At 63.1% G+C, this 11,647-nt stretch overlaps 1 protein-coding gene across 1 annotated transcript; it reads right to left on the reverse strand.

Annotated features, from left to right (window-relative positions):
- Positions 1–4,713: 4,713 nt before the first annotated feature.
- Positions 4,714–10,261, reverse strand: GAL3ST1 (galactose-3-O-sulfotransferase 1). The gene is given in 6 exon segments (XM_052797864.1): positions 4,714–7,023; positions 8,447–8,580; positions 9,845–10,038; positions 10,041–10,187; positions 10,190–10,226; positions 10,229–10,261. Coding segments are annotated over 6 exon segments (1,680 nt in total). The 5' UTR covers positions 10,247–10,261; the 3' UTR covers positions 4,714–5,873.
- Positions 10,262–11,647: the final 1,386 nt, after the last annotated feature.

The raw sequence follows: 11,647 nt of genomic DNA on the forward strand, positions 1-11,647 counted from the left end.
CAAAACAAAAATAGGGGGTTCAGAGGTTGCTTTGGCGCTTGGGATGGTGGGTTTGGGGCCACGAGGAGAGGGTTAGGGGGGTCTGCTCACCTTCATACCATGGCACCTTCTCCTTCTGCACCAGCAACGGTCCGACCGTCTCCTGGTGGAGTGTCCCCTCTCCCAGGAACCCTGTAGGAGGACATGACCCATAGAGCCTGTCCCAGCCCCACAACCACCACCCCCCCTCTCCCAAGACCCCAAAACCATGTGTGGGGCCATCACATCTCAGCCCTGGTACCTGGCAGCTCTCCGGGGAGGGTGTCACCAGGGGGACAGCCGGTGTCACAGCAGCGGCACGGGGTGCTCCGGGAAGGGTCCTCTGCGTTGTGCCAGCTGGGAGGAGAGGACAGAGCTGAGGGGGTCTCGGGGTCCCCAGCCTCCACCACAAGACCCACATGGTGCTGTGCCAGCAGGTCCCTCTGGGTCTTGGCCACCCTAGAGAAGATGCCCCCCAGGTGACACCAAGCACCTCCCCAATTCATCTGCACCAGGAGGGAGCCAGGACTTGTAGTGGTGCCACCTGGCTACCACGGGAGAAGAGGTGGCATCCAGACCACGATGGGGTGGGCTTGGTCCCCCAGATGGGTCCCCTTGACAAGTGGCTTCTAGTCCCAAAGCACCCACGGGTGCTCATGTCCTGGGGCACCGGCAGGGAGCCTGCACCGGGGGCTGATCTTACCTGGCCGTGGCTTGGCTGTAGAAGCAGGACCTGGCACCATGCCCCCGGGCACCGGCGGGACCCCACGCCGTCAAGAGGCAGTGCACGTAGATCTGTCAAGACACCAGCCCCGGGCAGGACATGCCACCACCAGATCCTTCCTCGGGGACCCTGCTCTCTCCTCCCACCCAACCCCGTGGGGTTGAGACCACCGCAGCGGGGAGCAGGCTGTCCCAGGAGGGGTGGTGCTTTGGGAGCACCAAGTCATCACCTGTAGGACCTCCGTCCCACCACCGAGGACATCACCCCCACCTCACCTCCTCCTCCTCAGGCTCATCCTCCAGCACGGGGGCCAGGACGGTGAGCTGGAGGGCAGACCCCCCTCTCCAGTGCTGGACAGACATGCTCCCCAACTTCTGCCCATGCAGGCACCTGAGGCAGGAGAGCAACACGGGGACATTCCCAGGCTGTCTCCAAGCACTGTTAGGAGGCCTTGCAGGACCTCAGGGTGCCTGGAGCAGTGGTCCACACCTCCCACCCCATGGGCACTGACCCATGGCTGTTCACCACCGTGAAGACCCTCCTGGAGCGTCCCAACTGCTCCGAGCTGGTCCCGTAGCACTGGTCCACGTTGATCTTCAGGGAGATGCCAGGACTGAAGCTGACTCTGGCCTCCAGGTGGATGGCAGAGCCGGGGCTGAGCACCAGCGGCTTCTTCATGGCACTGGGGTCTCCTGAAGGAGAAGGGAGGGTGGGCTCAGCGTGACATCCCCAAGCCTGTCCCACCACAGACAGGGACATCAGGCATGTCCCAGATCACCGCCCGTAGGTGTCTATGCCTCCACCCCTGCGAGGCAGGTACCTGCCTGCAGCTCCCCGATTTCAGAGCCCGCCCCTGTCCCCAAAAGCCAAGAGCTATCCTGGCTCTGTCACCCCAGTCTGGCTTCCCTGCCTGCTCTCCAGAGCTACAGCACATTCCCAGTCCCCCCCACGGAGCTGAGAGGGACCACGTCACCCATCAGAATGGCAAGGGGCGGCTGACCCCCCAAATCCACTCATGGTATCAAGCGCAGGATTGGGAACGTCTCAAAGCACCGCCATTCAAAGCCCTCCGCAAGACTGGGAGGGGAGGTCCTGCAGGGACGGCCACCCACTCCTGGTGGGTCCTAGTGCTGAGGCCAACCAGGAGAAAGCACTGGGTGCTGCTGGTCAAGCCCGGGGGACTTGGCTGGCCCCATCCTGCGTTCTCATCCCCCAAAGTCGGCACCCAGCACAAGACCCAGAGCACTCACCATCCAGGAGCCTCAAGGTGAAGTTCGCGATGGGCTCCTCTGAGCGGGGCTGAGGATGAGCCCCACCAGGCACGGTGGCAGCAGCAAGCACTGGGGCCACAGCCCTTGTCCCCACGCCTGAGGACACCACTGGAGCCACCACCGTCTGACCGGAGGACTCCGAAGCAGCTGGAGCCATGGTGGTCCCTGCAGCAAGGGGAGGGTTTAGCCAGCGTGTCCCAGGCACAGTGAGGACATCCAAGTCCTCAGATGTCCCCGGGACTCGTGGAGGACGGGTGGCAGCAGCACAAAGGAGGAGAGAGCACCCAGGAGCTCAGATGGGTTTGGGCGCATCGAGGTGCTCCTCCAGCCCCAGCTCGGACCTCCCCTGGTCTTGGTGGCCAGGCCCTAGCAGGGGACCACTGTAGTTGCTGTGATGGTGGGTGCTGGAGGACCCTTGCTCCACAAGGGTCTCCACAACCCTCCCCAAGTGCAAGGTTAAGCGTCCCCAGCCACACCTGGGAGCCGACGGGCTGCACCAAGAGCATTCCCCAGTACCGTGACCCTGGCCAAGGCTGGGGACAGACCAGGAGCTGCTCGTGGGATGGGAGACTGTTGCCAGCAGCCACGTACCCCACCAGGGGCTCTAGTCCCCCCATCCAAACCAGGTCCTTACAGACATACCAGGAGTTGGGGGCACAAGGAGCTCCTAGCAAGCTCCCTTGCTCCAACCCTACGTCCCCAGAGCACAGGGTCATTTTTGGAAGTCTCCTCTCCACCAAGAAGACCTGTGCCAGCAGGTCCAGGAGGGCCTCAGGAACCAGCACTGGGCAAAACCCAGTAGCACCCACCACCCACCTCCCCCAGTACAACCCATGGGGGGACTGAGGGGAACAGCCAGGGGGTCCCAGCCCCACTCACCTGCCACCCCCAGGACAGCCTCACACACCAGCACCCACCAGCACAGCCCCATCCTCAGCAGCAGCAGCTCCAGCCCCAGCACCTGGGGGGGCTTTAAAGACCAGGGCTGATTGCCAACGGGCCCCAGCTGGTGCTGCTGGGTTTTGGGGATTTGCTTGATTTTTTCTGCAGTCAATCAGCAGTCCTACCCATGGGGCTGGTCCTACACACCATCCCAGTCCTGTCACAAGGATCTGCACCCATTACTCAGTCCCCGTTCCATCGCACGGTCTCAGTCCCACCTGCACTCAGTCTGGTCCTGCACGTGGTCCTGGTCCTGAGCAAGGTCCAGGTCCCACTGTGTGGTCCCATATCCACCAGTAAGTCCTGGTCCCGTGCATGGTGCTGGTCCCACCACATAGTTTTGGTCCCGCATGTGGTCCTGGTCCAACCAGTTTGCACTGCGTGGTCTGGTCCCACCACTCAGTCTCAGTCCCACCTGATGGTACGGTCCCACCTCATGGTCCTACACATGGTCCTAGGCCCATCACAGCTTTGATCCCACCACTCAATCATGGTCCCGTGCACGATCCCGGTCCCATCACACAGTCCTGGTCCCCAATGCACCCTCCTTGTCCCATTACGGTCCTGCTTGCAGCCCCAGCCCCACCACACAATCCTGGACCCATAGTCCCAGCTTGGTCCCATTTATTGAGAACAAAAGCCTGGAGGAGGAGGCTGCTGGATGCTGGGATGGGGGATTCCAGCAGGAGGACTTTCCTTCCACCCTTCGGCCTCAGGCAAGGGCAGAGCTGCTGCTTCCCACCCCGGGGGCTCGCTGCCGGCCGCTCTCCGGGACCGGCACCCTGGTCGGGGGCAGCAGTTTGGTCACAGCCAGGACAGAGACCTGGTGAAGCGCACGTGTCTGTGGCTCCTGCCTGTCTCAGGTGGCCCCAAAACCCCATCACAGCCCCCTCTGCGTGGGTTGACCTGGTGGCCTGGGCACAGAGGGACACGAAGCATGTCCCCACGGGGACGTCAGCCCAGGTGGGCTTTGCGGCCGTCATGCTGCCTTGGAAGGGGCTTCTCCATCCCTCCCGTCTGCAGAGGCAACCGGTGGCCGAGGTGGGATTTGGCACCTGCTCCCAGCAGGAAACCTCAGCATGTCACGGGAGACACCTGTGGACCTCAGGGAGGTGTCCCAAGCTCTGTGTCCCCAGCACCCGTCCCTTGTGTCCGTGGGCAGCATCACATGCAGTTGGTGGCCCCAGCAGCGGCTCCAGACTGGCCATTAGGGCGTGCGTCCACCCTGGTACCACCGGTGCCGGTGCTTCGGCTGGAGAAGCCCTGGTGCAAGTCCCAGGGCCACCCCTGAAAATGGGGTGCACCTGCCAGCAGCGGAGCGGGGACCCGGCCGCACGAGCGAGTTGTGTCACCCGTGATGGCTGTCCCACGGGTCTGGTGTCCCTGCAAAACCAGCAGACCTTCCTGGTGGCATCTGCACGCCGTGGGAGTCCCACGCCAGCACCCGGCAGCGCGGACGGCTCCGCAGGGATAGCGGGGACAGATCCAGTCACCCCACTCGCAATGGGGGGTCTCGTTCCTCAGTGGTGCCCAGGGGATGGGGGGGGGGCTCCCCAGCCCCAGGACTGATGGGGAGAACAGAGCCGAGACCTCGAGGGGCTGCCGGATCACCCTCCCCAGGCAGAGCAGGATCCGGCCCCCCGGGAGGAGCGGGGACCCGCAGACGATCCTGCTGCAGCCGCACAGCCCCACGCCGGGAGTCGGTGCTGGGAGGTCCCCGTCCCTCCCACCCTCGGAGAAGAAGGAGAGAGACGGAGACCAGCTGGACCATCCTTATATTAAAAACTGCCAAATATACAATTATCTTACAAAAGTAGAATTGCTTTTTTATTTCTGGTCTTTACAAAGGGAGCAGAACACGGGCTGGGGGGCCGGCGGGAGTCCCTTCGCTGCCAAGGAGGCTCAACCGCGGGTGCCACCTCCATGCCCGGCCAGGGCCACTCTCGGCAGGACGTGGCATTGCCGGTGTCATTCAGCCCGGCCGGGATGCCCGAGGTTTGTCCCCACCACGGGGAGGGGACAGACCCTGTCTTTGGCATCCCCCCCATGCCCGGGGGATGGCATCACCGTGACGGTGGCCCTGCTCCCATGCCAGTTCTCACCAGACCCCGTGGGCTTTCCAGGATGTCCCTTGTAGGGACCGGGGCCCCGGGACCCTCTAACCGGGACAATGGGGGGCTGGGAGGGGACCTGCTGCATGGACGCCCTTCGCCCGCGGGGACCATGAGCTCGTTGATAAATGCCGAGGCTTTTGGGGTGGGTTTTCCATTCTCCAAATGGCTCCGGGTGGCACCAAGTCACAGCCTGCCATGGACCAACAGCTGCGGGTGGGCTGAGAATGTGCCGCACTCATCACACCCACGGGCCGGAACCCATTGGGGTGGTGCAGCAGGCTCCGACACGCAGCCCCAAAACCAGGGGTGATTTGAGGAGCCCCTCAAGGTTCAGGTTCCCTGCTGGCAGCTCTGCCCACCCCGGGCAAGGAGGAGACCCCCGGCCGCTGCTGGCCAGGCACGGCCCTGCCCGCGCTGCCCGACCCATGGCGTGCCTCCAGCAACGTGGTGATGGATGTCCTGCTCCCGCTGTGACGAGGCCACGTCCTTCACAAATACCTCCTCTGGCCTTTCCGTGGGGAAGGAAGAAGTGGATCCTGCTGGAAAAAACCACCCCCAAGCCCCCAGTCCTTGACCCCTCGGAGGCAGAGGCTCTGCTCTCCTTGCCAGTGGGGGACGGCAGCCCCCCCCAGGCTCCTGCCCAAGCTGGGGCTCTGCAGGAAGGTGATGGAGGGTCCCCCCGACCGTTCCGGGGTGCTGGAGCCTCCAGCTGGTTCTGCTCACGTCCAACCAAAAGACACCATGAGTACGAAAAAAGGAAAGCACCTGGTTCTTCCCCGGGGAGAGCGGGGTGCCCGCCGTCCCCTACCACTTCAGGAAGTCCCGTACGCGGCTCCATAGCTTGGTGATCCAGAGGTTAACCCCCAGGTCAGTCAGGTACTGGATTTCGGGCGTCAGCATCTTGCGGCACAGCTTCTGGTGCTTCTTGTTGATCTTCTTCTTCAAGTTGTAGCCCAGGATGGACTTCTCCCCCAGCGGCTGCCAGGGTTGCATGGAGGACTCTTGGATGGCACTGGCGTCCACGGGGTGTCCCCCGTCGATGCAGATGCTCTTCATCTTCTCGTTCTCCCGCTGCAGCTCGGCCACGTCCTTGGCCATCCGCTCCCTCCCGTAGGCCTCCACCTTACGCCAGAAGGTGGCATTAAAATAGCGGTAGAGCTTAGCATCGATGAGGTTCCAGGAGGTAGCCTTCTCATAGAGCTCAGGTGTCAGCCAGGAGACGGTGGAGCCCTTCCGGGCGTTGAGCTTGAAGTAGAGGACGTCCTCCAGCTGCCAGCACAGCAGGTCCTTCAGCAGCACCAGGGACTCGTCAAAGTACTCGAGCAACATGACGAGGTGGAAACGGCGATCTATCTCCTGGATGTGCTCCTCCACCAGCGGGCTGTTGGCATTCATGTTGTTGTCGTAGCCCAAGTCAAAGAAGAGGAGGTTTTGGAGGTAGTGAGCATTGAACCCGTTGGGGTCGTAGTAGTGCCAGGGGTCCCGGAGGAACTCCGCCAGCTTGTCCTCCCCCGTCAGCTTCCAGGTGAGGGGGATGACGCGCCCAAAGTAGTGGAAAGAGGACTCGAAGAGGTAGGCAGGGTCCCGCAGCACCGTCACGAAGGTAGCGTCCGCCGGCAGGAGCTTGCGCACCTCCTCGTAGTGGAAGCGCATGTGGTTGCAGATGATGTTGAAGCACGCGCCCGGCCGGTAGTGCTGCACCTGGCTGCGCTCGAAGTAGGAGGGGTAGTAGAAGTCATTGCGGCCATTGGGGAAGGCGAATTTCAAGCGATGCTTCTCCCCGAAGCGGAAGAGGATGTTGAGGATGGTGCTGCTGGCCGTCTTGTGCGTCTTCATGAACATGATGTTCAGCTTGGGCAGGCAGCTCCGTCCCGAGGGGCTGCCCGTGCCGTTGGCCACTGCTGGCGCCTTGCCGGGGGCCGGGTACGAGGAGCAGGAGGAGGGGACGGGGATCCTGGTGGGGAGAAGAGACGGGACACCACGGTGAGGGCAGCTTGGCCAACCCAGCACAGCCACCACGAAGGCTCGGCCGTTTTCCTTCCTGGAGGAGCTGGACCCGGGGACGGGTGCTGGAGCTGCGGATGGGTGCTCACCTCCAGCACCCCCCAGGCTCCCCGGCGGAGATGAGCCCGGCTTCAGGCAGAGCCCCCTTCACCCCCAGCCACGTGCCCAGCGGGAATGGGGGGCACCCACCCGGCAGGAGCCCCTCGGTGAGCAGGGCAGAGCCCACCACCCCCATGACCCCCCTGACACCAGATGCACCTTCAAGCCACCAAACCAAGCTCATTCACTCCCCTGGACAAGCCCAGCCACCGAGGATGCACCGCTACGGGGGTCTTCACAGGGGTCAGCCCCCGCCAGCATCAGTGCAGCCTGAGCAGGGGGTCCTCATCCCTCCCCACGAGCACAGCCATGGTGGCCCTGGTGCAGGTGATGTTGAGATGCGCATCGAGACGAGCTCTCCACGGCTGTAACTCCATGGACAGGACCTGATAACGTTCCTGCGAGGTCTGGAAGCCCTCAAGCTCTTGTAGGAGCCGTGGAGGATCCAGCACCCCAGCAAAGAGGGAAATAATTCTAGCGCATGGCCCCACAGATGAGCTCACGGGCCCTCGGGAAGCACCGAGAACAACTTGTGTGTTATTTGAGATGCCCGGAGCAGGGAAAAGAGACTACAGTGTCAAGTGACTTCAGACACCGTTAATGAAGTTGCGAAGCTGATCCTTGATAACGATCCCATCCGGCAGCGCAGGTCAGCACGTAGCTTATGAAACACCCACAGGCAGATCTCTTTTATAAGCTTAGACATAAATTTAATGCCAGGAGGGGCGGCCAGGAGCTGAGCCCTGCTGAGCACCAGCTTTTGCCGCGACGGGCAGCAGAGAGCTTTGAACCTACCCGTGCCCATCTCTGTGGGCGAGAATTTACACGTGGCAGTGCTCTGGTCGCTCTTGAAGGACAAGCCCTTGATAAAGAGCACCCAAATAACTGCCTCCGCTCTGCCCGCTGCTTCTGGCTGCCGGGGAATGTCTCCTCTGATGCTTTTCCTTCTCTGAGGGGACATGAAGCCGCAGTGGGTAGGGGGTCTCCCGCACCTCCTCGTCCCCTCCATCACCCAGGAGCCGAACGCTGGCTACCATTTTGCAGCAGGTCCCCCCCAGGGTGAGCGTCCCCAGCTCCCCAGGGAGTTGGGGTTCACCTTCCCCCCCACCCCTGGGACAGGGCGCAGTCTCCAACAGGAGGCTGTAGGAAGGGGACATCTTGGTGTGAAGCCACCAGAGCCTAGAAAGCCCTGGGACCATCTCTGGTTGGAGATGCCTGGTGCAAAGCAGGGTGGCCAAGCTGCCAGGGGGGACACATGGGGACCCCACACTCACTCTGTCACGCTGACTTGCAGCGGGGGGATGGCGTAGGAGTAGAGCAGCAGCATGAAGCTGGTCAGGAGGGTCCCCAGGACGAGCCCCTTGCACATGGACCTCCAGTGCTTCCCATGGTGCAGCATCCTGGTCACCTGCGGCCGGCAGAGAGGAGAGCCGTTAGCACCGAGGGATGGGGAAGCGGGGACCGAGGGGACGGTGTGACTCAAATCACAAGCAAATAAGGTACGGGGGCACCTCACAGGCATGGGAAGTCGCGGGAAGCATCCCACTGGGCTTTTTGGCACTGCCGGGAGAGAGGCGAGCCAGCACCAGGCGTGTCCCCGGCTGAGGACACAACAGATTCGTGGCCGAAGAGCAGCGGCTCTGCCCACCCTGCGCACCCTTTGCCCGCCTTGAGGAAACCCAAAGCGACTCCCTGGCCCAACACAAGATCAGTCGGGGAGGCTGCGGGGCTGGAAATAGCAGGGAGAAAGGAACTGCAGCATGGGGCAGCCCAGCCGCAGAGCGGGCATCCTCTGCCAGGCTACACCAGCAGCTCCCCTGGCACCAAAAAAGTCACCGACACGGGCAGGAACTTTCCAAGAGTGGCTGGGATCCCTTTTCCCAAGAAAATCTCTGGGCCAGATCAGGAGCTACATCAGCTCGGGATGTATTAGATGCTGCGATATCCACGCAGCGCAGCCGTGCCGGCGTCTCTCGGCCCCTCCAGCAGCACCAGCTGCAAGGGGGCTGACGGTTCCCCTCCGGCCATGGCACCCGCACCTTTGGGTGGCTCGGGGGGGGCCAGGGGAACGCAGACCTGCTGGTCAAAGGGGGTCCGGGGCAGGATGGCGCACCCCCCCCATGCACAACTGCACATACATACACATATGTGCATGCACAATTGCACCCATGCATGCACGCACATGTGCATGCGGACATCCAGAGGTCACATGCACGCACACGCGCACAAACATCCATGCACGCACGCATGTGCACGTACACGTAGGGACACACGTATCCGTGCGTACCCGTGCATGCACACACACACTGCGACACAGACACACAGCCGTGCACGTTCATGCATCCACATGCATGCATGGACACACACACGCACATACACTCGTGAATGCCCCCCCGAGGACACAGACACACGCACAAGCACGCGCACGCATCTGTGCGCACTCACGCACACACGGGGACGCAGACACATATCCATACACGCCCCTACGCATCCTCATGCATGCCCACGTATGCACGGGGACGTAGACATACACGTATGTCTATGCGTGCTCATGCACGCACACACACGTACCCTTGTGCACGCACACACATACACAGACGTGGCAGCAGGCAGCCCCATCCCCGTGCCCAGCCCCGCCGTCCCCCCCGCAGCCCCCCGTCCCTCGGCAGCACCTGCCCAGCCACACGCCGCCGCCGCTCGCCGAAGGCCCGGAACGTGGGGGGCACCGGCGGCTCCGGCGCGCCAGCAACCGCATTGCAGCAGAGCTGTCCTCTGCGGCTGGACAAGGGGACGTGCCACTCGTGACCGTGGCACCCGCTGCCGGAGGGGCGGCGAGCAGAGCCCAGCAGCCGGGAGCAACCCCCCTGAGCTGCAGGGCAAAGCCCAGGGCGGCCCCCCCAAGCCTTACACCCCCATTTAGCAGCTGCAGGAGCAGCATCGCCTCCCCAAGCTCCCGCTCGCTCCGGCTGCCCCGGCACTGCTTTGGCATCCTTCGGTCAAGGCTGGCCGTGCTCCCGGCTGAATAACACTCCCCACAAATAACCCACCAGCCCCCCCCGTGCCTGCTCCGGCATCGCCCCCTTAGAGCCTTGTAGCTCCAGCAGATAATTCAGAGAGACGAAATCTCCCAGCAGCGAGAGCCGTGGTTTACACCCAGACGCATTTTAGCCCCCCCACACCCCCATGTAGCAAAGACCCCCCCCCTGGGATTTCCAAGCTAAACCCCAAGCGGAAAGGTTACCCGGCCAGCGCGATGGTGCCCAAGGCACGGCGAGCCCGTGCCGCTGCTCCCGCTTGCCTCCCCCTCTCTCCGGCCCCCCCCTTCCCTGGGTCGCCTTGTGCTGCTGAGATTTCCAGCTCGATGAATAATGAATGGAAAATGCAACCGGAGCCCGAGGCTGCGGCCGGGTGCTGGGCACAGCTCATCCTGGCACCCAGCGTGGCAGCTGGGGGATGCCGATGGGGTGGGGGCACCCCACAAGCGTGCCCAAGCTCACCCAAGCGCTCCCCCCCCCCTTGCCCTGCAGCGGGGACCACCGGGTCAGGCAGGACTGGCCACATCCAGCCTCTTCCCCGGCCAGTTTTCTGAGCTGCCGGCAAGTGCAGCAGGAATGGCAGGGATACGTGGGGGGGTCTATGGTGTAACCGCAGTAGGAGCAGGTGGCTCTGACCCTACCCCAAAATTGCAGCACGGGTGTGAAGCACAGAGGGTTTTGCACGCCCGGGAGCAGCCAGGGTTTGGTCTTAACGCCGTGGCCGTTATCGCGCCGTGGTCACCATCCGCAGCGCCGGCACCACTTGGAAAAGCCGCCGGCGAGAGCCGGGCAGTGCCAGAGGGGACACCCACCTGCGTGGGTGCTGCCGGCTGGCAGCGAAGCTGCATCCCACCAGCTCGCAGGCTGTCCTTGCCGCCACACCATGGGGCACAGCGCTGCCAGCGCTGGCACCGACCCCGCCGAAGCGAGCGAGCCGGTGCCATTAATCCCCCTCTCGGGTCCTGGTCTGGCGGGGGACCCCGCCATCCCCCCCCGAGGCAGAACATCACCCAGACCCCATGTGCCGGGATGCCAAAAGGATGTCTCACTCCTCCCAGGCTGGCTTCCCTGGGGTGGTTATGGCAAACAGTTCCCAACCCAGTTACTCTGTTGACTTTGCCTTAAATGAGAGTGGTTTAATTATTAAACCAGGAGAAATGCGGCGATCCAGGCTTTTTTCCTGGGGCTCCCATTAGCACAAGGCAGCCGCGGCGCCAGCCCTCAGCCGGCCGGTTGAAATTCCCAGCCGGAGGACACGGCTACACCGGCCATTTCCCCACGGGTCACCCCCCAGGATGGCCTGGGCCGCGTGGCTCCGCAGCCCCGTCCCTGTATCCCAGCAGCTCCCCTGGTCCCTGGGGATATCCTCGAGCCTTCTTTTGGGTTTTCCCTAGAGGAGCCATCTCCTTTACGGCCAAACCCCTATAGCCGCCACACACG

The sequence above is a fragment of the Harpia harpyja genome, chromosome 9, assembly GCF_026419915.1.
Source record: "Harpia harpyja isolate bHarHar1 chromosome 9, bHarHar1 primary haplotype, whole genome shotgun sequence".
NCBI lineage: Eukaryota > Metazoa > Chordata > Aves > Accipitriformes > Accipitridae > Harpia > Harpia harpyja.